The following is a 27,601-nucleotide window of genomic DNA, read 5'->3' as shown; positions in this document are numbered from 1 at the left end:
AGGGTAAAGGCCTTATTACCACAACGGCCTCCTGAGGCCCTGCTCTCCCATTTGACACATGAGCAAAGAGAGGTTCAGGCAGGTCCAGCTGCAGGGCTGACCCCTAAGGGTGGCAGAAGGCAGGCTAGCACCCCCACCTGTGAGACAGCTCCTCATGTCCTTGGCCAACAGCATGCCATCCGGGCAGGCACAGGTGAACTTCGGCGAGCGTGGGTTGATCTGTGGAGCTGGCAGACACAGGTACTGGCAGCCACCGTTTTGGAGGTCGGTCCTTTCACACCAGTTCACCCCTGAGGTGGAAAAGGCAGGGAGACAGGGCAAGAACGAGGTCAGAAAATTTCTAGAAAATTCCAGGGCACTGGCGGTGGGGGTGACCACCCCATCTTTACCTCTCGGCTGTGTGAGGTTGTGGAAAAGGACAATGTCCTCTGGAGACAACAGGTTTTCTGCCATCAAATGTATGTCCGAGCCTGTGAGGCGGTTGGCACTGAAAATGGCTTCGTTGATTACATCTGTCCAAAATACTTTATCCTATAAGGGCGTTAAGGAAGATGACAGATCCCATCAACCATGGGGGCGTAACATGGACCACTGTCTCCACATTCACACCCCGGGAGCTTAGGGTTCTCTGGGGAAAGAGCAGTGCTTGTATTGTGTAAAATACTCACAATGTAAAATTACCAGCTTAACCACTTTTAAGTGTCCAGTTCTGTGGCATAAGTATATTTACAATGTTATGACAAGTGTCACCACGATTCATCTCTAAAACGTTTTCATCTCCCCAAGTTGAAACTCTGGCCCCCTTAAACCGTAATACCCCTTCCCCTTCCCCCAGCCCCTGGTCCCCACCATCCTTTCTGTCTCTACAGATCTGACTCCTCCAGGGACAGCCTATGAATGGAAATCAGACAGTATTTGTCTTTCTGTGCCTGACTTATTCCACTTATTTTCACTTAATGGACTTGAGCATCATGTCCTCTAGGCTCATCCATGGTATAGCAGGTTTCAGAATTTCAGAAGTTCTCAGGCCAGGGATTAAACCCACACCACAGCAGTGGCCTGAGCCAGCAGTGACAACTAGGGCTCCTTAACCCCTGAGCCACCAGGAAACTGAATTTTTAAGGCTGAATAATGTTCCATTGTGTGGGTGGACACACTGTGTTTATCCAATCACCGTCCATTGACAGACACTTGTGTGACTTCTACCTCTTGGCTTTTGTAAATCATGCCTCCTGAACACGGGTTTACAAATACAGCTGACCCCTGAACAACACAGTAATAAATACACAATCCTGGCTTGGTTAAATCTACAGATGTAGAACTATGGATATCCATAAATCATGGATACAGATTTATACTCTTTTTTTTTTTTTTTGCTATTTCTTGGGCCGCTCCCGCGGCATATGGAGGTTCCCAGGCTAGGGGTCCAATTGGAGCTGTAGCCACTGGCCTACGCCAGAGCCACAGCAACGCGGGATCCGAGCCGCGTCTGCAACCTACACCACAGCTCACGGCAATGTTGGATCCTTAACCAACCCACTGAGCAAGACCAGGGACTGAACCCGCAACCTCATGGTTCCTAGTCGGATTCGTTAACCACTGCGCCACGACGGGAACTCCTATACTCGGATTTTTGTCTGTGCACCCACAATCCCCACTTTGTTCCAGGGTCAACTGTACAGCAACATTCTTTAGAATGGAAGCATTTTTTTTGAGGACAGATAGGCCTTCCTGGTCTCCGACCCCCACCCCCTCTCACAGCAGCATCCCTGGCCTATTCCAGATTCTGCCAAATGTCCCTAGGCGGCAGGACGGCCTCTGATTGAAAACTACTGCTTTAGACCTTTTAAGACCCTCTCCAGAAGAAGAAAATGGAAATAATTCCAGGGGTAAGACCTCTTCACGGTCAGGGCAGTTTTCTTACTGGGTCTTGGCTTGAACAACTGAGGCGGCATGTGGCACCGTCAGCGCATGCGCACAGACTTCTACAGCGCAGGGTGAATTCGCGCAAGCGCAGAAGGAGCTCCCGCCTGCCCCCAGCACCCACCTCAAAGATGGCCAAGGAGAAAGGGTGCGCCAGCTTCGTCTTGTCCTCCAGGACGGTCTTCCGGTTCCCCCCGTTGACATCGATGCTGGAGATGGAGTGGAGCTTGGAGTCGACCCAGTAAAGGCGGCCGCCAGAAAGATCTAGAACCCATGGCGGGGGACAAGGAGAGGTCACACAGTATGCTTGGGGGCCTTGGCACCCTGCTCCCCCAGGAGGAAGACCCCCAAACCCAGCAGAGATGTGCCCAGGAAAGAAGCTCGGACGCACCCCCCATCCCCCTAAACCATGCAGGAGCCTGAACCACATGCGGATATGTGGGGGGCAAGGCAGCTCAGTTTGGGGTTATAAAAATCTCAGGGGGCTACCCAGGCCATCTCCTCTCTCCTCTGGACTGTGTCCGACCCACCAGGACACAGCCCCACCAACGTACCCAGAGTGATGCCATTGGGCCACTGGATGTCCTCCGTCACCAGCGAGTAGACGTCCACTCCGTTCAGGCCGCCCTTCTTGATCTTGGCGGGGGTTCCCCAGTCAGTCCAGTACATGAAGCTGGTGCAACGGCGGGGCGGGGCGGGGGGCGGGGACACACAGACAGACAAGAGGACGTCAGCGAGGGAGGCTCCACCCACGCGGAAGAGACCAGAACTCCCAGTCAGTCCCAGGGACCCCGGGGATTCTTTCTGCTCTCCTGACCTTGCTGACTCCAGGGCCCACAACATGGGGAGACCCTGTAGGATTGTAGGGGTTTGGAGAACAAAAGGAGGTTTTCATTCCAGTGTGAGGACTGGAGCTCTGGAATCCACACTCTGAATACTACTTTCTGAGGGATTTTATAAATACTTAATTTTCTGTAATTTTTCAGGCTTTTGAACTATATGTAGGAGTTTCTGCTGTGGCACAATGGGCTTGACTGTGTATTGGGAGCCCTGGGACGCAGGTCCCACCCCCACTCCTCCAACCTGACACAGTGGCTTAAGGATCTGTCTGGCACTGCTGCACCTGCCACCTAGGTCACAACCAGGACTCCTATCTGATCCCTGGCCGGGGAAGTCCATACGCTGCCAGGAGGCCAGAAAAGAAAAAAACAAAGACAAAAACTATATATCTGTATCATAAAATTTTTTTGGCTGCACCTGTGGCATGTAGAAGTTCCCAAGCTAGGGGTCAGATTGGAGCTACAGCTGTCAGCCTACACCACAGCCACAGCAGATCTGAGATTAGTCTGTGACTTACACCACAGCTCACGACAGTGCCAGATCCTTAACCCACTGTGCAAGGCTGGGGATCGAACCCACATCCTCCTGGATACTAGTTAGGTTCTTAACCTGCTAAGCCTCAATGGGAACTCCTGGCCCTGTTCTTTTCTGACAGCTTGAGGATGCAGGGGCTAGGGGCAAACCCACCCTACTCAGTCTGGTCCACTCCAGCATAAACGTCCCCCCTTCCATAACCCTTAACCCATCATGAACCCCTGCCCATGTCCTCGTGCACCTAGCCCTGGGAACACTCACCCATGGACAGGGTCCACCACAATGGCCCGTGGCTTGGAGCCTTTCTCTTGGAAGAGAGTCTTCCTCTTCACGCCCTTGGTGTCAGCCACGGAGACAGTGCCCAGGATGGAGTCAGTCCAGTATATGTTGCTGTGGATCCAATCCACCGCCAGCCCATCGGGGGCCTGGAGATCCTCGCCAATAATGGTGTCATAGGAGGAAAAGCTGGGGGCCCTGTCGATCTGGGTACTGCGGGAGGAGAAGGAGGAGGACAGCGTCAACTCCAGGGGCCCTGAGACAATTGGAGTCTGGGGCTGCTGGCGGGGGAGGGCCCAGGCCCACCTGTAGATCTTCCTCTGAGACAGATCAGACCAGTAGATTCTGTTGCTGGCCACCTCAGTGTCCAGGGCGACCACGTTCTTCAGGTTGGGGATGAGGCTGGTGTACTCACTACGGTCCAGGGTCATCTTCCTCACCTCGTGGCGGTTGGTGAAGAAGAGGTAGGCGATGGTGCCTGGGGAGCCACGAAGTGCGCTCAGGGGAGGGGAAGGGACCTCAGCCCCCCACCATCACCCTGCAGGGTCTGGATGAATCAGAGGAGGCACCCAGCACCTGCCTGGTGTATTAACCATGTTTTGTGTTTGGGGTTTTGTTTTTGTTTTTTATCTTTTTAGGGCCAAATCCGCAGCACATGGAAGTTCCTAGGCTAGGGGTCGAATCAGAGCTATAGCTACCAGCCGACACCACAGTCACAGCAACGCCAGATCCAAGCCACATCCAGGACCTACACTGTAGCTCATGGCAACACTGGATCGATCCTTAACCCACTGGGCGAGGCTAGGGATCAAACCCATATCTTCATGGATACTAGTTGGGTTCTTAACCTGCTGAACCACAACAGGAACTCCAGGGGTATTTTTGCTTTGGCCGCACCTGGATTGAAGCCTCACCATAGACATAACCAGAGCCGCAGCAGTGACGACGCCAGATCCTTAACCCATTGAGCCACAAGGGAACTCCATCTCTGTGGTTTGGATGTAGATCAGGGAGGGACCAACCTCCAAGGGCTTCCAGCTTGCTGGATACTTGCCTCAAATGCAAACTCACTTCAAATGCAAACTAACTGGCCCACACCCTCACCACCTCCTTTACTGGGTTTCACACTCTGGCCCACTCTCCGCCTGCCCCAGTCACCCCAGAGCCAGGTGCCACGCAACCTGGGCCAGCATCTATGCCCCAGAGCCTGTGGAAATTATTCAGACTAGCCAATCCTAAGCCTGTTTACCTATTCCTTCCCACAAACCACAGCAGAGGCTCTTGTTCCCATATTCCCCTCACTCCCTTCTGCTTCCTGACCATTCCTGGTGCTTCCCCATGTGCCTCCACCCCAGCCCCGCAAAGCTGGCCCCCTCTTCTTGTGAACAACAAACTGTCTTTTTTTTTTTTTTTCCTTTTCTAGGGCTGCTCCCACGCCATATGGAGGTTCCCAGGCTAGGGGTCCAATTGGAGCCACAGCAATGCGGGATTCGAGCCTCATCTGTGACCTACACCACAGCTCACAGCAACGGCAGATCATTAACCCACTGAGCAAGGCCAGGGATGGAACCCGCAACCTCATGGTTCCTAGTCGGATTCGTTAACCATTGTGCCACGACAGGAGCTCCCAAACTATCTTTTCAATGGTCATTACCAAAGGTGAATAACAGTAAAACCTATTACTAAAACACCAGGGCCCCAGCACTTTACATTTGAGAACAAAAGATGAAGAAATGATAATGGCAAATATATGCAAGAGTGATTCCGAAGGGCATCCTCAGATGCTAGTCACATTCTTTAACCACTGAGCCACAACCGGAACGCCTGCTGTCAACCTGCTTTACAGTATTAAGGCTCAGAGAGGGGAAGTGACCTGCCCAAGGTCACACAGCTAGTGAGTTCCAGAGCTGGGATTTGAACCGGGTTGCCTCAAGTCTGGGAGCTGTGCTATAACCAGGATCCCAGCACTCACCAACCCAATGGACCCCACTTAGAATATCCCTTCCCATGACACCAGTCCAGCTGGGATGGCATCTGTAGGGACCCGACCTTACAGGATGGGATGAAAGTGAACTTTCGAATGCTGGAGGGTTTCACATATGGGGATGTGACAGAGGGAGGCCAGGGAGCCAATAAAAGGGATGACAAGAAGAGAGAGAGATTTAAAAGGCCAAGAGACCTTTGGGGAAACAGCTCTAAGATATTTCTGCAAAATTGGCCCTCCTTGGAGTTCCTGCTGAGGCACAACGGGACTGGCAGTGTCTTCGGAGCGCTGGGACGCAGGTTCCATCCCCGGCCTGGCACAGTGGGTTAAGAATCTGCGTTGCCACAGCTGCAGTTTAGGTCTCAACTAAGGCTAATATCTGATCCTGGGCCTGAGAACTCCATATGCTGTGGGGCAGCCAAAAATGAAAAATGAAGAAAAAAATATTGGCCCTCCTTGGTATCACACACGCTGCAAAAGTGGAATATGACAGAAAGCAAAGGATGTCCAGGCAACCTGTCCCTTCCACCAGGGCAGCTATGGCTCTAAACACACAGGATTCTGTGATTTAGGCAATTTTGAGAATCAATGCATAGTTGCAGTTCTAACCTAAATGTCATGTGAGAAACAGTCATGTCTATTTTGTTTCATGATGAGCCATTATATTTGGGTCTCTTGGAGTTCCCATCATGGCTCAGTGGTTAATGAATCCAACTAGGATCCATCAGGAGGCGGATTTGATCCCTGGCCTTGCTCAGTGGGTTAAGGATCCGGCATTGCCATGAGCTGTGGTGTAGGTCAAAGACGCGGCTTGGATCTGGCGTTGCTGTGGCTGTGGTGTAGGCCAGCAGCTGTAGCCCCTATTCAACCCCTAGCCTGGCAACCTCCATATGCCACAGGTGCAGCCCTAAAAAAACAAAAGACAATATTTAGGTCTCTTTTCACTAAATTTGCTTTAAGTCCTTTCGCTGAAGTGGGTGCAGGCTGTTTGGGCCAAGGCTTTCCACCTCTCATCTCCTGAAGCGCCCCCCCCCCCATGGGACTGGGAGCTGCGCACCGTCCCCTGTGAGACTGACCTGTGTCGACAGCAGAGAAGCCCCACCTGTATGGGCAGCCCTCTAGCAAACCCAGTTCCTAACTGGGCTGTGTGGTCTTGGGAGCAAACAGGTCATTGCATTTGGTACAATGTTCAGATGACGAAATTCCCCAGCATGTTTGCTTCTGCCCCTCCCGCCACCTCCCCCAGCTCACCTATGGCCTTGCAGGCCTTGGTGAGAGGCTCCAGCTGGAAGCCCTCCTCACACTGGCACTTGTAGCTGCCCTCGAGGTTCACGCAGATCTGGCTGCAGGCATCTGGGTCCTGACACTCGTCGATATCTGTGGGACACAGAGAAATTTGGGGAGAAATTGGGGGCATCTTCCCTGATGGTCATAAATGCAGCCATGGGCATGTGGACCAAAAGCAGGGCCTCCCAGTGGCAAATGGGGGGACAGCCCGTCCTCTCTAGGGAAGACCTCCAGGGCCAGGGACTCGGTGACCATTGGGTTCAGAAATGACATCTTATTTGTTCTTTTCTTTTCAGGGCAGCACCTGAGGCATATGGAGGTTCCTAGGCGAGGGGTTGAATCAGCTGCAGCTGCCGGCCTACACCATGGCCACAGCAACCCCAGATCCTTAACCCACTGAGTGAGGCCAGGGATCCAACCCACATACTCATGGATACTAGTCAGATCCTTAACCCACTAAACCAAAATGGGAACTCCAAGAAATGAAATCTTGGAAACGGCCAAGTATCACCTCAAACAGTGGCCACCTCACCATTCACCTCAGGGCACAGCCAACAGGGCAAAGTGGCGTCAGCTGAGATTTCTTTCTTAATTATTAAACCCCAAAGGCAAGAAGCTAGTACTCCCAGAGGGCCAAGCCTGCAACAATTGGCCGGCTTGCCTGGCATCTTGCTCAAGCCTCCTGCCAGCCCTGTGAGGAGCGGACTGCTTCCATGCACATTTCACAGGCGGGAAAACGGAGGCAGAGGGTTTGAACTGCCCACATCCAGAGAAGGGGCCCGGGGTTGGCATTACCTTCGCATCTGTGCTTATCCACCAGCTGGAAGCCCTCGGGACAGAGGCACTCATAGCCGATCTTGAGGTCATTGCAGATATGGGAGCAGCCACCCTTGTTGTCCAGACACTCGTTGGTCCCTGCACCAGGTGGGGGATGGGGGTGAGTCACCCTCTGGCCTCCAGACACCCCTCCTCCCCTGCCACTCGGCACTATTTTGTCATCGTCATCAACATCACCACCATGACCAGGAAGCTGGTTAAGTACCAGGACTCCTAGGAGGACTTGAGAGTCACTGTCACAAGTGACGCCATGGATGAACCATGAGGACATCACAGTGGGTGAAAGAAGCCAAGGACAGAAGGATAAATCCTGCATATTTCCACCATGAGGTCCCCAGGGAAGTCAGATTCATAGAGACAGAAAGTTGGATGGTGGGTGTTGGGGAGCTTAGTATTTAATCCCCAAAATGAAAGAGTTCTGGAGATGGGTGGTGGTGATGTTTACACAATAATACAAATAAAATTAACACCATTGGGAGTTCCCGTCGTGGCGCAGTGGTTAACGAATCCGACTAGGAACCATGAGGTTGCGGGTTCGGTCCCTGCCCTTGCTCAGTGGGTTAATGATCCGGCGTTGCTGTGAGCTGTGGTGTAGGTTGCAGACGCGGCTCGGATCCTGCGTTGCTGTGGCTCTGGCGTAGGCCGGTGGCTGCAGCTCAGATTCGACCCCTAGCCTGGGAACCTCCATATGCCGAGGGAGCGGCCCAAGAAATAGCAAAAAGACAAAAAAAAAAAAATTAACACCATTGAACTGTACGACTAAAAATGGTTGAAAAATTTATTGATTTTTTCTTACAATTTAAAAAATTTGATTATTTTTTGACTGTAATAAGTGGTATGTGGCTTTCACCTTTTATAACTCATTTAATCCTCCCTGTTATCCCTAAAGGCAAAGGAACTCCAGCTGGGGAAGCTGAGGGATGGACAGGTTAAATGATTTGTCCAAGATCACACTGCTGGACTCAAACCCAGGGCACTCAGCCCCCAAATCCATGTGCTTATCCTCTACACCAGGTGTGGGCCAAAGTCAGCCCCCCACCTGTTCTTACACAGCCCCACAGCTAAGAATGGTTTTTACATTTAGAAATAGTTGAGGGGAGTTCCCATTGTGGCTTAGCAGAAACACATCTAGGATCCATGAGGACACAGGTTCAATCCCTGGCCTCACTCAGTGGGTTAAGGATCCTGTGTTGCCGTGAGCTGTGGTGTAGTTCGCAGATGCGGCTCGAATCCTGTGTTGTTGCTGTGGTGTAGGCCGGCAGCATCAGCTCTGATTTGATCCCTAGCTTGGGAATCTCCATATGCCATGGGTGCGGCCCTAAAAAGACAAAAAATAAAAATAAATAAATAAAAATAGTTGAGGAAAAAAATGATCACAAATTAAAAAAAAAACCTGAGTTCCCAATGTGGCACAATGGGATTGGCAGTACCTCTGTAGTACGGAGACGCAGGTTTGATCCCTGGCCCAGCACAGTGGGTTAAGGATCCGGCACTGCAGCAGCTGCAGTGTAGGTCACAACTGCAGCTCGGATCTAATCCCTGGCCTGGGAACTCCATGTGCCATGGGATGGCCAAAAAAGAAAGAAAAAAAGAAAAGAGAAAAATGAGAATCAAGAGCAAAATGATATTTTGTGCCATGTCAAAGTTCTCTGAAATTCAAGTTTCATATGCATATGTATGCATTCGTATGACTGCTTTCTTGCTACAAGGGCCTAGTTGAACAGCTATGACAGAGACTCTGTGGCCCAAAAAGTCAGAAATATTTAAATGGCTCTGGATCACAGCGTTGTTGAAATTATAAGTATCACATTGGCTGGTCACCAGCAGCCCTAGGATGTGTGAGCAGTTACTGTCCCATCTTACAGTCAGGAAAACTGAGACTTAAAAGAAATCCACTTACCTCAGCCCACTATCCCCCACAACCACAGCATTCTCGGACCTGGGTAGACCAGTCCCTGACAGCATCACAGTGCCCATTTCTGGGTCCCAACCCCATTCTGCCAGCAGCCCACATCTTGGGGACTTACCACACTCCTTGAGGGGCTCATCTGACCAGTCCCGGCAGTCCCTGACTGAGTTGCACACTTTGTCCAAGGAGATGCACTCGCCGCTTTGACACTTGAACTTGTTGGGCCCCTCGCACAGAGTCACTATCAAAGTCACAAAGGAGGGTCAGGTGCTTCCGGGCAGCTGGAGATTCCTTAGTGCTCTTGATTAATATGATAGTTTATTGATTCAAGAATAGATGCAAATGTACTTGGTAATAAAACAGCATAATTACTCACCACCCGTGAAGCTTCCACTCAGCTTAAGAATTAGAACATCATTGAGAGCAGGGAAACTCTGGCCCACTGCTTGTTTGTTTAAATAAAGGTTTATTGGCATATAGCCCTGTCCATTTGTTCATATGCTGTCAATGGTGATTTTCACACTATAATACTAGAGTAGAGCAGCTGTCATTATGACTATGGCTGGCAAAGCTGAAAATACTTACTATGTGATCTTTACTATCTGTTCCTGACCTAGACAATTACAGTGGTTTTTGCCATCCTATCCTGCTACCCCCAGAGGCAATAATAATCTTAAATTTGACCATTTCCTTATTTTTCATTAATAGTTCTATCAAGCATGTATGAATGAACAATATATTGTTGAATTCTGCTTGTTTCTGAGCCTTATGTGATAACTATCCAGTAAATTCCTGCAACTCGCTTCTTGCTCCCAAGCCCAAGTTTATGAGGTTTGGCCTGTGCAGCAGCTGAGAGCTGTAGCCTCAGATTCCCAACTGTATGATACTACACTGTGTGACTACACTGCCATTTAAAAATTATTGGAGTTCCCGTCGTGGCGCAGTGGTTAACGAATCCGACTAGGCACCATGAGGTTGCAGGTTCGGTCCCTGCCCTTGCTCAGTGGGTTAACAATCCGGCGTTGCCGTGAGCTGTGGTGTAGGTTGCAGATGCGGCTCGGATCCCATGTTGTTGTGGCTCTGGCATAGGCTGGCAGCTACAGCTCCGATTAGACCCCTAGCCTGGGAAACTCCATATGCCGCAGGAGCGGCCCAAGAAATGGCAGAAAGACAAAAAAAAAAATAATAATTATTTCCATGCACTTCTGTTCATAGCAGCCTTATTCACAATGGCCAAGGAATAGAAGCAACTCAAATGTCCATCAAAAGATGACTGGATAAACAAAATGTGGTCCATCCATACAATAGAATATTATTCAGCCTTAAAAAAGAAGGAAATTCTGCTATACCATGGTTGCATGTTGAAGTCATTATACTAAGCGAAAGAAGCCTGTCACAAAAAGACAAATACTGTATGATTCCACTCACGTGAGGTCCATAAAGGGGTCAAATTCAGAGAGACAGAAAGTATGACAGTAAGTGTCAGTGCTTGGGGAATTAGTGGTTAATGGGGACAGAGTTTCAATTTGGGAAGATAAAAACAGTTCTGGATGGTGGTGATGAATACTTAGCATTACCAAACTGTACCCTTAAAAATCAAGATGGGAGTCCCCGTCGTGGCTCAGCAGTTAGCGAACCCGACAAGCTTCCGTGAGGGCATGGGTTTGATCCCTAGCCTCGCTCAGAGGTTTAAGGATCTGGCGTTGCTGCAAGCTGTGGTGTAGGTCGCAGACGCGGCTCGGATCTGTTGTTTCTGTGGCTCTGGTGAAGGCTGGCGGCTACAGCTCCAATTAGACCCCTAGCCTGGGAACCTCCATATGCCGTGGATGTGGCCTTAAAATTAAGCCAAAAAAAAAAATTAAATTAAATTAATTCTACTGCTGATGAACATTTGGGTTGCTTCTAATGTTTTGCTGTTAGCACAGTGCTGCTCTGCCTGTTCCAGGGCCTATCCTCCAGTGCACAGGTCTAAGTTTCTCCTGGCATCATTCCCAAGAACAGGAACTGCAATGTTGTAGATTCAGCAAAGTGCTTTTTACATGGAGTTATATCTGCATGTAACTCAGGGTAAGTATATGAGCTCTCTACACTCTGACCTCATTCTCACAGTCCTGAGGTAGGGCTTTCATTTTGCACAGTTTTCAGATAAGCAGAAGTGAGGCTCAGAGAGGTCAACTAATTTCCCCAAGGACAAACAGCCAGTGAGGACCCAGGAGGCTCCTCCCCACATCTCCCCCAGGCCCAGGACCCCATGGAACAGGGCTCACCATTGACACAGCCCTGCTCGTCGCTCAGGTCCTTGCAGTCATACTCCCTGTCGCACTGCCGGCTACCATGGATGCAGGTCCCGTCTGAGCACTGGAACTCGTCAGGCCGGCACGTGGCCATATCTGGGAGAGGCAGAGCCAAGTGTGGAAGAAAATGGGCAATACACAAATATTAACTTTTCTTAGACTTCTCTCTGGTTTGTCTTCACATGCATGTTTCAAAATAGGAAATTCATGGAGTTCCCGTCGTGGCTCAGCGGTTAACGAATCCAACTAGGAAGCATGAGGTTACGGGTTTGATTCCTGGCCTTGCTCAGTGGGTTAAGGATCCGGCATTGCCATGAGCTGTGGTGTAGGTTGCAGACGTGGCTCGGATCCCGCGTTGCTGTGGTTCTGGAGTAGGCCGGCGGCTACAGCTCCAACTGGACCCCTAGCCTGGGAACCTCCATATGCCGCAGGAGCAGCCCAAGAAATGGCAAAAAGACACAAACAAACAAACAAAAAAACACAAAAAACCAGGAAATTCATTAAAAAGCTGGCAGGGAGTTCCCGTCGTGGCGCAGTGGTTAACGAATCCGACTAGGAACCATGAGGTTGCAGGTTCGGTCCCTGCCCTTGCTCAGTGGGTTAACAATCCGGCGTTGCCGTGAGCTGTGGTGTAGGTTGCAGATGCGGCTCGGATCCTGCGTTGCTGTGGCTCTGGCGTAGGCTGGCAGCTACAGCTCCGATTCGACCCCTAGCCTGGGAACCTCCATATGCCGCGGGAGCAGCCCAAAGAAATAGCAAAAAAGACAAAAAAAAAAAAAAAAGCTGGCAGACCCTCAGGAGTTCCCTGGTGGCTCAGTGGGTAAGGATCTGGCCTTGTCACTGCTCTCACTCTAGTTACAGCTATGGTGCAGAAACTTCCACATGCCTCAGGTGCATGTCTTGGGTGCAGCCAATTTATAATAAACTTTTTTATTAAAGTTGAATAACAATCTTGTGCCAATTTCTGTTACATAGAATGATCCTGTTTTTGCTTTGTTTTGCTTCCTTTCATTTAGAATGATCATATTTTTTTAATTTTACTGAAGTATAGTTGATTAACAACGTTGTGTTAATTTCTGCTGTACTGTAAAGTGACTCACTTTTATCTGTAACACACATATTCTTTTTATTTCCATTATGGTTTCTCACAGGATAGAAAAGAATCCTTTTGTTTTTGTGTTTTGGGGCCACGTCTATGGCATACAGAAGTTCTGGGGCCAGGGAGTGAACTCATGACACAGCAGTAACCAGGGCCATAGCAGTGAAATGCTGGATCCTTAACCCCTGTACCTGCACAAGGAAACTCCCAGAATGATTCTTTTTTTTTTTAATAGCCACACTTGTGGCATATTAAAAAAAGTCCCAGGGCCAAGAATCGAATGCAAGCCACAGTTGCAACCTATGCCACAGCTGCAGCAATGCTGGATCCTTAACCCAGAGCACAGGGCTGGAGATCGAACCTGCACCTCCACAGCGACCAGAGCTGTTGCTGTCAGATTCTTAACCCGCTGCACCAGAGCGGGAACTCCCATGATTCTATTTTTAAACCATTTGTTCATCTTTGCAATAAGGAACAAAAACACAACTGAGCATTAATTCTAATGAAAAATGCACTCAGACGACAGCTAAAATAGTAGGGTACATATGGGAAGAATAGTTTTCATAGGTGTGTGTCCTCAGAAGGCTACTCTGCCTTTCTGTGCCTTGGTTTCCTCATCTGTAAAGAATGAAGGAAGCCTGCTCAAGGCATGGGGATTAACCAAGTTTGTGTTCAGTTTTAGAACCAATCACAGACAAAGTCTCTAATTGTTCTTAAAAAGTAATATTTGGAGTTCCCATTGTGGCTCAGTGGTTAACGAATCTGACTAGGAACCATGAGGTTGCGGGTTCGATCCCTGGCCTTGCTCAGTGGGTTAGGGATCCGGCGTTGCTGTGAGCTGTGGTGTAGGTCACAGACGCGGCTTGGATCCTGAGTTGCTGTGGCTGTGGCATAGGCTGGCGGCTACAGCTCCGACTAGACCCCCAGCCTGGGAACCTCCATATGCCGAGGGGGTGGCCCTAAAAAGCAAAAAAAATAAAAAATAAAATAAATAAAAATAAATTTTAAAAAATTAAAAAATCTAAATCGACAGAACATTGTAAATCAACTATAATAAACTTTTTTTAAAAAAGAACATACTGATTTGTTAATCTAAAAACAACAAATAAAAAGTCTGTATAGTGGCAACTATACAGTGAGTGCAACTCTGAAAACTGTGCCCAAGGGCAAAGGTACCAAAGAAACAGAAAGAGGGAAACTTCCTACATCATTAGCTATGGGTGGACGGCCTCCGTTCAGGGCCAGGTCCTTGACTGGCACTCTCTCCTATGCAGGAGCCACTAACTACACGTGGCCATTTAACTTTCAATTAGTTAAAGCGAAATAAACCTAAGAATTCTGGGCTTCGGTGGAACCAGCCACACTGCCCAGCTCTGGTGCACGGGGCAGCCTCACAGCAAGTTCTATCTGGTGGCGCTGGATTCTGCCCAAGGTCTGAGAAGGCCAAGGCTGTTGCCCCATCACAGGGGAGGGGATCACGGCACAGTGAGGCTAAGTCCTTGGCCAAGGGACGCAGCAGGGACGTCACCAGCCAGGCCCGGAGCCCAGGATGATTTCTGGACAAAAAGACACTGCGGGTTGCAGTGTGTGCCCCTTGTCAAAAGAGACTAATTAAGGAGACATTTGAGACGGAGCTTGTCCTCCAAGTGATCAGAAAGATTGGAAGAAACCTGAAATGGGGCCAACTTTCTTGCTGTGTGATGCGAAATCATTGAACTGAGGTAGGAAGTAGATGGGCCCCTGGGCTGAGAACAGCTGGGACACGTCAGGCTTGGTAATTTGGGCTTTGCTTCTTTTTGACATGTCAAGGAGAAAGTTAATGGCAGGACCTGAGCTCTGCTGGAATAAAAAGGTTTTTTTTTCTTTTTAGGGCAGCACCCTCTGCATACAGAAGTTCCCAGGCTAGGGGTCGAATCGGAGCTGCTGCTGCTGCTGCCACTGCCGGCCTAGATCACAGCCACAGCAACACCAGGTTCCAGCTGAGTCTGCAACCTACAGAACTCACGGCAACACCAGATCCTTAACCTACTGAGTGAGGACAGGGTTCAAATCTGCGTCCTAATGGATACTAGTCAGGTTCCTTACCACTGAACCACGACGGGAACTACCTAGTATAGAGAGATAAGCTGACTACTTCAATTACTCCTGGGGTCAAGAAGACCTCCCCAGTTATACATACACAGAGAGACTCCGGGGGGTCAAAAACGGAGGTGGGTACCAGGCAATAGTAGGTCCTGATGCCCTCCCATAACTCTTTGCTCTGAAATCCATCTTGACCAAAAGCTGCACATGCAGATCAGGGAGGACCCTGGGTCTGGTCAGGTGTGAGAAATAAAATAGGATAACTGGTCAAAGGAAAACAAAGACCCAGTAGACCCGTCTATAAAGTGGTTTAAATCACCTCTCTGGCTCGCTCTTCATTCGGGGGGAGGGGGGGAACACCAGCACTCCTCTTTTGGGTGTGGATTACTGCTTTGCTCTGACTTAAATAAACTACTTTTTCTTTTTTCGGTCTTTTTAGGGCCACACGCACAGCATGTGGAAGTTCCCAGGCTAGGGGTCAAACTGGGGGACTGTAGCTGCTGGCCGACACCACAGCCACAGCCACTCGAGATCCAGTCCTAGCCTGTGACCTACACCACAGCTCACAGCAACGCCAGATCCTTAACCCACTGAGCAAGGCCAGGGATCGAACCCGCAACCTCATGGTTCCTAGTCAGATTCGTTAACCACTGAGCCACCACGGAACACCCAGGCTGCCCAGGTTTGATTCCCGAGCAGAGAATTAAGATCTTGCTTCGAGCCATCACTCACAGCTGTCTCTCCAAGATCAGAACCACCTAAAGGCACTGGCCAGCCCCCCACCCCCCACACAGGAGGGCCCAGGGACAGGTGAAGGGATCCCCAAGGCGCCCCTACCGCAGTTCTCCTCGTCAGACTTGTCCTTGCAGTCAGTGTCTCCGTCGCAGCGCCAGCTGGAGTGGATGCACTCGCCACTGTGGCAGTGGAACTCGAGGGCTGAGCAGGGGTTGTTGCTCCTCTCGGGGAGTGATGAGCTGTGGCTCCTGCAGTACTGTGGCCACTCGTCTGAGCCATCCTCGCAGTCAGGGTCACCGTCACAGGCCCACAGCTCAGGGATGCAGGTGGAGCTGTTGCACTGGAAGCTGGCGGGGCCGCAGGTGGGTGTGGGGCAGGATGCTTCATCCGAGCCGTCCAGGCAGTCCCGGTCCGAGTCACAGACAAACTTTGGGGCGATGCACTTGCCGTCCTGGCAGCGGAACTCATCCTGGGAGCACGTCTTGGGGGCTTCAGAAATAGACAGAAGATCACAGCCAGGTTACCGGGGAGGCCCCACTCCACCCCCACACCAGCCCACTGCATAGATGGGGACACTGAGCCCAGGACAGGCCAAGCCCAGTGAGTGGACCTGGGGTAGTAGTCAGGGGCCCTGGATTTGGAACCACTGCCCTACCCAGATACCCACCCAGCTCCCGGCCCTCTCAATGCCTCGGACGTCTGTTCGTGTCTCAAGGTGTTACTGTGAGGTATGTGTGTAAAGTTCCCAGGCTGGGCTGGGCACATGGGAAGCACTATTTAAGAGTTTGCACAGGGATCCACGTTCAATTTCTTGTAATAAACTATAATGGAAAAGAACATGAAAAAGAGGGAGTTCTCTGGTAGTTCAGCAGGTTAAGGATCTGGCAGTTGTCACTGCTGTGCAGTGGGTTGCAGCTGCACCTTGAATTCAGTCCCTGGCCTGGGAACTTGATATGCAGTGGATGTGACCAAATAAAAAAAAGAGGGAGAGAAATATATATATATATATTTCTCTTCCTTTTACATTCTCTCCCATTATAGGTTATTACAATATATTGAGTATAGTTCTCTGTCCAGAGGTTTTTCTTTTTTTTAAAGAGCCTCACTTCGTGAAAGACATGTCTATACAAGAGTTCCCCAGTGGCTCAGTGGGTTAATGATCCAGGGTTGTCACTGCTGTGGCACAGGTTTGATCCCTGGCCTAGGAATTTCCACATGCCATAGATGCGGCCAAAAAAAAAAAAAAGTTTATATAGCTGAAAAAGAAATTATAAATAATGAATAAAATCAAAGAGCCAGCTGCCACATGCCTTCCCGTCTGAAACTATCAGCCTTGTTTCTTTGTGGAACTCTCAGCTGGAGGAACAAATTCTGACCTCAGACCAGAATCTGGTCGGGTTACTTGGACGTGGCTGAGGCCCATGGCCCATGAGGTGAGGGACCCCACTTACAACAGCCTTCCTCATCTGAGCCATTCTCGCAGTCCTGCTGACCGTCACACCTCCAAGACTCAGGAATGCAGCGGTTGACACGGCCCCCACAGCTAAAGTCCCCTATCTTGCAGGTGACAGACACTGTGGGAGAAAACAGCATTGACCCTTAACTCATAGGAAGACCAACCTGCCTTGCCAGTCTGGGCTTTGCAAAGGAAAAAACCTGGAGTTCCCTGGTGGCCTAATGGTTAAGGATCTGGCATTGTCACTGCTGTGGCTCAGGTTCCATCGCTGGCCTGGGAACTTCTGCATGCTATGGGAGCAGCCAAAAGTGGGTAGTGAGCTCCCCTTTACATTTTATTTAATAAAATAAAAATTATAGGAGTTCCCGTGGTGGCTCAGTGGTTAACGAATCCGACTAGGAACCATGAGGTTGCGGGTTCGATCCCTGCCCTTGCTCAGTGGGTTAAGGATCTGGTGTTGCTGTGAGCTGTGGTGTAGGTCGCAGACATGGCTCAGATCCTGCCTTGCTGTGGCTCTGGCATAGGCCAGTGGCTACAGCTCCGATTCGACCCCTAGCCTGGGAACCTCCATATGCCACAGGAGCGGCTCAAGAAAAGGCAAAAAGACAAAAATAAATAAATAAAATAAAATAAAAATTATATTAAATTGGAAAAAAATTAAGTGACCAGTTGGTAAGGGCTATAGGGATAAATTAGGAGTTTGGAATTAACAGATACACAACACTACATATTAAATAGATAGACGACAAGGACCTACTGCATAGCACAGGAAACTATATTCAATATCTTGTAATAACTATACTAGAAAAGAATCTAGGAGTTCCAGTTGTGGCTCAGTGGAAACGAACCCAACAAGCATCCATGAGGACGCAGGTTCGATCCCTGGCCTCACTCAGTGGGTTAAGGGTCCAGCGTTACCATGAGCTGTGGTATAGGTCGCAGACGAAGCTCAGATCTGGCATTGCTGTGGCTGTGGTGTAGGCCATCGGCTACAGCTCCGGTTAGCCCCCTAGCCTGGGAACCTCCATATGAGGTAAAAATACAAAAAAAAAAAAAAATCCTATTTCATCTCATTTAAAAAAAAAAGGGGGGCCATTAAAGGAAAGTTCCAGAAATACCTTCTCCGCCCACATCCTAATTCACAGCAGAAAGCATCAATACACAAGCTGATTCCCACTGAGTCTATCACCCACCATGGTCAGAAAGGTCACAACCCAAGGGGACTCACTGCACGTCTCCACGGACTCATCGGACCCGTCCTTGCACTCGGTGTTCCCATCGCAAATCCACTTGTAGGAGATGCATTTCCCGTCTTGGCACTGGAACTCGTTTCTCCCACATTTCTCTTCCACTGAGAGAGAAGGAAAAGGAAATGAAGCATCAGTGCCAGGATCAGCAAGTGACCATACTCCCTGTGTCTATTTCTTGCCAGCTGAGAAATGAGCCAGAAATACAATCCTATCGTAACAGTCAGGTTCCCAGGAAATGAAATATGAACAAATTCAATTTTAAGAACCAACAACATCGTGGAGGATTGAGTTCCTTGATGATGTAGCAGGTTAAGGAGCTGGTATTATTATGGCTGTGGCTCGGGTTTGATCCCTGGCCCAGGATCTTCCACATGCCACAGGAATGGCCAAAGAAAAAGGAAAAAAATTATATACACACACACATATCATGGAAAAAAAATTATACATATCATATATATTTTATATATATCATCAATGAGATAGATCTACCTCATGGAGGATGCAAAGAGTATATCCAAAAGAGATTTGTCAACAATGTGAGATTTTGACATCATGGTTGGATGCTGAGTCTAGAGTATGGATCCAGAGAGTTCCCTTGTGACTCAGTGGGTTAAGGACCAAATGTTGTTTCTGTGAGGATGTGGGTTTGATCCCTGGCCTCCCTCAGTGGCTTAAAGATCCAGCATGGCCACAAGCTGTGACATAGTTCACAGATGCAGCTTGGATTCGGTGCTGCCATGGCTGTGGTGTAGGCTGGCAGCTGCAGCTCTGATTCCACCCCAAACTCAAGAACTTACTTCCATAGGCCGTAGGTGAGGCAATCAAAAGAAAAAAATAAAACAAAATATTGAAAAAAAGTATGGATCCATTGAGCAATGGGAACAAAATATTAGAACTTTGGTGCATGTTAACAAAGAAAAGAGGAGTTTCCACTGTGGCACAATGGAATTGGAGGCGTCTTGGTAGTACTGGGACACAGGTTCAATCCCCAGCCCAGCAGAATGGGTTAAGGATCTGGTGTTGCTGCAGCTGAGGTAGGTCAAAACTGTGGCTTAGATCTGATCCCTGGCTCAGGAACTCCATACACCTCAGGGCAGCCAAAAACAAAACAAAATAAAAACAAAGTAAAGAAAATTATTTGGTATATTACAAAACTGAATTGAAAACAGTACGAAGGAAATTGAGGCTGCAAAGGCATTAAGCGGGAGGAAAACTTGAAAAGCTTTCTCCAGTAGGTAGAAAGGAACTAGAAAGAGATAAAATTATGAAAATGTATTAATGTAGAGTCAGGGAGCAGAGATCCAACAGAAAAATTAATCATACAACTAGATATGAGTAAAAGAAATGGGACAGACACAGTAACAAAAGATCTAATAAAAGAAAATTTGCAGTTCCTGTGTGGCACAGCAGAAATGAATCTGACCAGGAACCATGAGGTTGTAGGTTCGATCCCTCGCCTCAGTCAGTGGGCTAAGGATCCAGCATTGCCACAAGCCATGGTGTTGTTCGCAGACGCATGTCGGATCTGGCGTTGCTGTGGCTGTGACACGGGCCGGCAGCTGTAGTTCTGATGGGACCCCTAGCCTGAGACCCCCCATAGGCTGTGGGTGCGGCCCTAAAAAAGCAAAAAAAATAAGACAGAAAGAAAACTTTGCTGGGAGTTCCATGGTGGCAATGATCCCAACTTGTTACCCTTGTGAGGACGAGGGTTTGATCCCTGGCTTCATCCAGTGGGTCAAGGATCTGGCGTTGCCGTGAGCTGTGGTATAGGTTGCAGACGTGGCTCAGATAGATCTGTTGTTGCTGTGGCTGTGGTGTAGGCCAGTGGCTACACCTCTGATTCGACCCCTAGCCTGGGATCTTCCATATGCCTCAGGTAACGGCCCTAAAAAGACCAACCAACCAAACAAAAAAAACCCCACCAGATCCTTAACTCACTGCAATACAAGGGAACTTCCTGGTATTAATCCTTTCATCTCTAAATATAAACTGTGATCTCCCATTGCAATCTAAAATAATGCAGCCAATAAAAATTATGATCCGGTTCATCTCAGGATGAAGAAATAAGACCAAAAAAAGAAGCTAGGAAGATTTTCCTGATGTCAGATGTTCTGTAGACAAACAGTACGTAAAATTTAAGTTTTGACTGATGGCTATATTTATTACATTTTTCACTACCTTTGTAAGAAGATTAAAGTGGTTTTTCTTTTTGTCAATTAATTTTGAATGTTAGCCATACCCAAAAATGTAGTTTAATGGTTTGTGCAAAATTTCGCCATCAGCTCTTCTTGCACAAGGGCAATGAATGAAAGCTTCATGAATGAGGCAGAAAGTACATGTCCATATCTTCCATTCCTGGGAGAACCTTACAGTACAGAATGCAGAACCTTTCAGAAGACAGTACATCTTGGAATTTCCCCTATGGCACAGCAGGTCAAGGATCTTGCATTAGCACTGTAGCACCTTGGGTTGCAACTGTGGCCTGGGTTTGATCCCTGGCCCAAGAACTTCTATATGCCACAGGCAAGCCCACCCCACCAAAAAGAACAGAAGACAGTAGATCCTTTTTTTTTTTTTTTTGGTCTTTTTGCCTTTTCCTGAGCCGCTCCTGTGGCATGTGGAGGATCCCAGGCTAGGGGGTCTAATTGGAGCTGTAGCCACCAGCCTACGCCAGAGCCACAGCAACGTGGCATCCGAGCCACGTCGGTGATCTACACCACAGCTCACGGCAACGCCAGATCCTTAATCCACTGAGCGAGGCCAGGGATCGAACCCACAACTTCATGGTTCCTAGTCAGATTCGTTAACCACTGAGCCACAAAGGAACTCCGAAGATAGTAGATCCTTTAATGATTCTGTCCCAAGAGAGTCTGGCTATGCAAGAGGAAGGATTAAGACCTTAAACATTGTGTCAGTCTTTTTATGTATATATGTTTCTTTTTCCCTTGATATTCTCTTTAAACACCCATAATTTGTCTTTTTCCAAGGAAGTATTGCCTAGAACACAAGAACCATCTACACTTGTTCTAGTAAACAGATTATAGGTAAATTTTTTTTTAAATTTTTTCTTTTTCTAGGCACACCTGCCACGTAGGGAAGTTCCCAGTCTAGGAGTCAAATTGGAGCCACAGCTTCAGGCTATGCCACAGCCAGGGCAATGCCAAACCCTTAAATCACTGAGCAAGGCCAGGGATCCAACCCACATTCTCACGGAGACAATGTCAGGTTGTCCTGACGGAACAAAAACTCCCAAATTAAAATTTTTGTCGGAAAAAAAAAAAAAAGAATTTCCATTACATAATTTTTTTTTAACCACATACATAGCATGTAGAAGTTTCCGGGCCAGGGAATGAACCCGAGTCACAGCAGTAACCAGAGCTACAGCAGTGACACTGTTGCCTTAACCAACAGAGCCACCAGGGAAATCCTCCATTCATAGTAATTCTTTAGCCTTGAGACTACTAAAGACTCTTTTGAAGGATCTATTCTCCTCCTTCTTCTCTGTATTACTGCTAATGAGCTGCAAGTAGATATAAATGTGCAAACTTCAGGGCACACCCTTAGATGGCAACGTTAACAAGTTTATTCCGAGAATTGAGCATTTTGCCCCTCCCACCCTCAACATACAAGATAAAAACAGACCTCGGAGTTCCTGTCATGGCGCAGTGGTTAACGAATCCGACTAGGAACCATGAGGTTGCGGGTTCGATCCCTGCCCTTGGTCAGTGGGTTAACGATCCGGCGTTGCCGAGAGCTGTGGTGTAGGTTGCACACGGCTCGGATCCTGCATTGCTGTGGCTCTGGCGTAGGCCAGTGGCTACAGCTCCGATTGGACCCCTAGCCTGGGAACTTCCATATGCCGCAGGAGCAGCCCAAAGAAATAGCAAAAAGACAAAAAAAAAAAAAAAAAAAAACAGACCTCATCAGATATGATGGAAAGTTGAGTAAAGAAAAAAAAAAAAATCAAAATGATCAAGGTCGCTCTTTGAAATGTGGCTTCCTGTGGCAATTAACCTTGCCCTTGGTACTTGGCCATAAAAAAGAATGAAACAATGCCATTTGCAGCAGCAAGGATGGATCTAGAGATTATATACTAAGTAAGCCAGACAGAGAAAGAAAAATAACCTGGTATTACTTATATTTGGAATCTTACAAAAAATACGAGCGGAAGTTCCCACCGTGGCTCAGTGGTTCACGAATCTCACGAGCATCCATGAGGACGTAGGCTCGATCCCTGTCCTTGCTCAGTGGGTTAAGGATCCGGTGTTGCTGTGAGCTGTAGTATAGGTCGCAGACTCTGCTCGGATCTGGCCTTGCTGTGGCTGTGGTGTAGGCCAGCAGCTACAGATCTGATTTGACCCCTAACCTGGGAACCTCCATATGCCTTGAGTTCGGCCCCAAAAAGCAAACAAATAAATAAAAAACACAAGTGAACTTATTTACCAAATGGAAATAGACCCACAGACATAGAAAACAAACTTATGGTTACCAAAGGGGATAGTGGGGGAGGGCGGAATATATTAAGGAGTTTGGAATTAACACATACACACAACCCCTGGCCCAAGATCTTCCGCAGACCATGATGACAAAAGAGCTATGAGTCTCCAAATGATCAATTCTTGGCCAGAATGGAAGTCTGGTCTCTATCTAAGTTAATCCCAAGACAGAAGGTGGTAGAGAGGTGAAGTTAGCCCCAGCCAGAAGGGAATGTGCCTGAGGATTTTCTGTTGTGATGCAGCAGATTACAAGCCTGACTAGGAACCATGAGGATGTGGGTTCGATCCCTGACCTTGCTCAGTTGGTTAAGGATCTGGCGTTGTCGTGAGCTGTGATGTAGTTTACAGATGCAGCTCGGATCTGGCGTTGCTGTGGCTGCAGTGTAGGTCATTGGCTATAGCTCCAATTTGACCCCTAGCCTGGGAACTTCCATATGCCACTGGTGTGGCCCTAAAAAAAAAAAAAGCAAAAAGAAATAAAGAAAACGTGCCTGGGTACTTCCCTTTTAAGCTCACGTGCAGGTGTACGGCTGGTGCTCCCTGCAATCATCACATTTCCTTTCACATGCACACATCTGCAGACATCTGTTTTCCTATAAATGGCTGTGAGCCAGTAACAGCCCAAGGCCTGACATAGTCACAATAATTTTTTGTTCAATTAGGTATGCTGAGGGAGTTCCCGTTGTGGCGCAGTGGTTAACAGTGGTTAATGAATCCAACTAGGAACCATGAGGTTTCGGGTTTGATCCCTGGCCTTGCTCAGTGGGTTAAGGATCCAGCGTTGCTGTGAGCTGTGGTGTAGGTCGCAGACGTGGCTTGGATCTTGAGTTGCTGTGGCTGTGGCGTAGGCCGGTGGCTACAGCTCCGATTAGACCCCTAGCCTGGGAACCTCCATATGCCTCAGGAGCGGCCCTAGAAAAGGCAAAAAGACTTTTCCACAGTCTCCCTTTTAGAAGGGCAACTCAGCAGAATCTGTTAAAAAAACAAACAAACAACCCCACGAACTCATTGTAGCTGTCAAGGAATGTTCTGCATATTTAAAACTTTTGGAGAATCTTGCAAAAAAGATCATCTTTCACACTGCCCTGGAGCCTACAAGGCGCAGTGAAGCTTACATTTGGTTGCTCTTTCCTTGTAAAAGTTTTTAAAAAACAACAACAACAAAAAACAAAAACCAAAAAAAAAAACCCAACACAGTTCCTGTCCTGGCTCAGCAGAAACGAATCTGACAAGCATCCATGAGCACACAGGTTCAATCCCTGGTGTAGGCCAGCGGCTACTACTCAGATTTGAACCCTAGCCTGGGAACCTCCATATGCCAAGGGTGTGGCCCTAAAAAAAGAAAAAAAAACAACAACAACTAGGAGTTCTTGTTGTGGCTCGTGGAAACAAACCTGATTAGCATCCATGAGGATGCAGGTTCAATCCTTGACCTCGCTCAGTGGGCTAAGGATCCAGCATTGCCGTGAGCTGTGGTGTAGGTCGCAGATGTGGCTCAGATCCTGAGTTGCTGTGGCTGTGGGGTAGGCCGGCAGCTACAGTTCCGATTTGACCCCTAGCCTGAGAACCTCCATATGCCACAGGTACAGACCTAAAAAAGACAAACAAACAAACAAACAAACAAACAAAAAAACCCAAAACAAAACATAAAAACTACCGGAGTTCCCAATGTATTGCACTGGGATTGGCCATTTCTCTGCAGTGCAAGGACACAGGTTCCATTCCAGAACAGTGGGTTAAGGATCTGGCATCCCTGCAGCTGCAAAGTAAGTCTCAACTGTGGCTTGGATCTAATGCCTGGTCCAAGAACTCCCTATGCTACAGGGTGGCCAAAAAAAGGAAAAAATAAAATAAAATGGGACAAACGGCTGATACATGAACCAATACACGAATTTCCAAAACATGTGTGTCTGGCTTTTTTGACTCCAGAGTATGTACTATTTACGTGAGTTCTAGTTGGGGCAAACTAACCTATAGGAGTTCCCTTGTGGTGCAGCAGGTTAAGGATTCTGAATTGTCACTGCAGCCACTTAGGTCACTGCTGTGGTGCAGGTTCAATCCCTGACCCAGGAAGTGCCATGTGCTGTGAATGCACCAAAAACAAACCAAACCAAAACTAAAACAAAACTAAACTAAACCAACTAAACTAACCTACAATGATAGAAATCAGATTAGTAGTGGCCTTTGGTGTGTAAGGGTGGTGAACAAGCTGAAGGGAACAGAGAACTTTCTGAGAGGTGAGAAATCCTCTAGATCATGATGAGAGGTTGTTCCATGGAAGGAGACATTTATCACAATTCACTGAATTGTTTGCTGAACACTTGTCCGTTTTATGGAATGGCAATTACCCCTCGATTTCAAAAGGAAACACATTCTGGGTCATATCCAAGTCTCCTTAGGAAACCAGCCAGGTGAGATTAGGAGAGATAAGAGGCAGGGCCACAAGGAGGCCACAGGAGATAAAGAAATACAAGGAGTGTTTAGAAATATCAACAGAACTTGATAACTGTAGTACAAGGAGGCCAAGATCAAGGGGGCCATGGGGAAGCCCAGGAGACAGGAAGAAGGGGTGGGCGAGACAGAGGGAAGGGAGAAGCTGAGTTGACCTTGAGAACCTGCTGCTATCAGAACACAGACTGATAAAAACATGGATAAAAGCACAGCCCAGCTACTGATCCAAACAGGACCATGGCCCTCAGAGGTGCCTCTACAGTACACCCCACACCCCACTGACTCACAGTAGAATCGTCAGAAGAAAGGAAATGACTCACTTCTCACTGGGTGGGCCAAAAGCAATCAGAATTTCAGGACTCTCAGAAAAAAAAAAAAGTCCAAAAGGAAGTTCAGGCAAGGGGCATTCTCAACTGAGGATCCCAGAGGAGGAAATCAGTCGTTCCCTTTCCCAACCAGGCAACTGCAGCTTTAGTTACCACCAATCTACTTTGCACATGGACCCAGCTTATGCTACCGGAAAGGCTAAATATATATATATATATTAAAAAATATATACATGTATATATATATATATATTACTTTTTAAGGCAGCACCCACGGCATATGGAGGTTCTCAGGCTAGGGGTCCAATAGGAGCTGTAGCCACCAGACTATGCCACAGCCACAGCCACGGAAGATCTGAGTCGCACCTGAGACTTATACCACAGCTCACGGCAGCACCAGATCCTTAACCCACTGAGCGGGGCCAGGGATTGAACCTGGGTCCTCATGGATGCTAGTCAGATTCGTTAACTGCTGAGCCACGACAGGAACTCAAGTCTAGAAATGTGTAAACATCCCAAGGCCCTTTAAAGAGGGTTTAAAGAACAAGAACCCGTCTCCCTGGACAACAAGCTCTGGCGTTACTGTGGCATAGGCTGGCGGCTAAAGCTCTGATTTGACCCTTAGCCTAGTAACCTCCACATGCTGTGGGTGCAGCCCTAAAAAGACAATAAAAAAAAAAAAGGAAAAACACAAATACCGCAGCCCAAAGAAACCACTTTTCCTGGTTTCCTCCTTGTTCCAGGAGCAAGGTTTGAGTTTCCCATGTCAATTTCATCCGAATTTCAGGAAAAGCAAACTTGAAGTTCCCCATCCCATTATCTCATCATGCTGGAGGTGCCTAAAATTACATAAGCACTGAACCCTGTTCCCCCACCCAAGAATAAAAACCTGCTAAACTCAAGCCTGCAAAACTCTCCTGTCACAAGTGACTGGTCAGGAACAAGGTTATTGAAACAAAAAAGGGGAATACACATTTCTGCTTTTTCTCCAGCACACAAATGAAGCGGTAAACGCTTTCGATGTTTTCTTTCCACTGCTACAGAAGAGGGGGGTTGTTCAAGGAAGTCAAAATTATACATGGAAATCATTTCCTTGAATAAAGAAGTGGCCAGAGCTAACAGACTCAGCGGAAAATGAAAGAGAAATCCGTTTATCAGTTTTCTTTTCCACACAAGGTGACGCCAAGGTATTTTCCCCAGGGGTAATCTCGATGATAAATTTTGGGGCCTGCTTCTTTGGGGGAGGGCTAGCCTGTTTCTATCACTGTTCACCACTGGTTACTTCCAGTGTCTGAGCAATACATGATCACTTACTTGCTGGACAGAGGGGCAGGATGTGGATGCACTAGTGTTAACGCACTAGATGTGGAATGTGAAAGGCTGTCAAAGCAAGGAGCACACAAGGCACCTAAAATTGGGTCCTATCAGGGGAGGAACTCTTACACCTAAGAGCAGGAATATCCTGGACAAATGAGGTACATATTTTCCCTTAGAGGTTTGCAGTCTCAAAAACATTCTCCCTAATCTTTTGCTGGTGTTGCTCTGGAAAAAAAATATGCCCAGCAATGACCATGAATCACCTAGGTGGGGCATGTTGTTAGAACAGACACAACTCTTAGTGGGACCACTCTGCTTTCTCAGTTTGGGTGTGTCTCTGGCATACTCCACACACAACTGTTAACTGATTTTGATCTGACAAAGCAGGCAAGTTAAGATCTGCAACTACTTCCATTCCCCAAGGAAACAGACAAGACACTCCCACCCACTCCACCTCCACCCCCAGTCACTACCCAGGGCAAATGTGGAGAGGCCAGGGCTGCTA

At 48.1% G+C, this 27,601-nt stretch overlaps 1 protein-coding gene across 2 annotated transcripts in view; it reads right to left on the bottom strand.

Annotated features, from left to right (window-relative positions):
* LDLR (low density lipoprotein receptor) overlaps window positions 1-27,601 on the bottom strand; it is a 37,022-nt gene that overhangs the window by 7,449 nt on the left and 1,972 nt on the right. Inside the window, exons 2-14 of one of the 2 annotated variants that reach the window (XM_047777103.1) lie at window positions 18,485-18,607; window positions 17,252-17,374; window positions 15,903-16,289; window positions 11,858-11,980; window positions 9,709-9,831; window positions 7,640-7,759; window positions 6,809-6,934; window positions 3,880-4,051; window positions 3,559-3,786; window positions 2,478-2,596; window positions 2,048-2,187; window positions 390-531; window positions 138-290 (exon numbers count right to left, since the gene is read on the bottom strand). In XM_047777103.1, the coding sequence (XP_047633059.1) occupies window positions 138-290; window positions 390-531; window positions 2,048-2,187; window positions 2,478-2,596; window positions 3,559-3,786; window positions 3,880-4,051; window positions 6,809-6,934; window positions 7,640-7,759; window positions 9,709-9,831; window positions 11,858-11,980; window positions 15,903-16,289; window positions 17,252-17,374; window positions 18,485-18,607 (2,079 nt within the window). The remainder of the gene's footprint in view (window positions 1-137; window positions 291-389; window positions 532-2,047; window positions 2,188-2,477; window positions 2,597-3,558; window positions 3,787-3,879; window positions 4,052-6,808; window positions 6,935-7,639; window positions 7,760-9,708; window positions 9,832-11,857; window positions 11,981-15,902; window positions 16,290-17,251; window positions 17,375-18,484; window positions 18,608-27,601) is intronic. The other variant, XM_047777104.1, reaches the window with a different exon arrangement.

The sequence above is a fragment of the Phacochoerus africanus genome, chromosome 4 (assembly GCF_016906955.1).
Source record: "Phacochoerus africanus isolate WHEZ1 chromosome 4, ROS_Pafr_v1, whole genome shotgun sequence".
NCBI lineage: Eukaryota > Metazoa > Chordata > Mammalia > Artiodactyla > Suidae > Phacochoerus > Phacochoerus africanus.
Note: the sequence above shows the minus strand (reverse complement) of the source record. Positions and strands in the feature narration are given on the sequence as shown.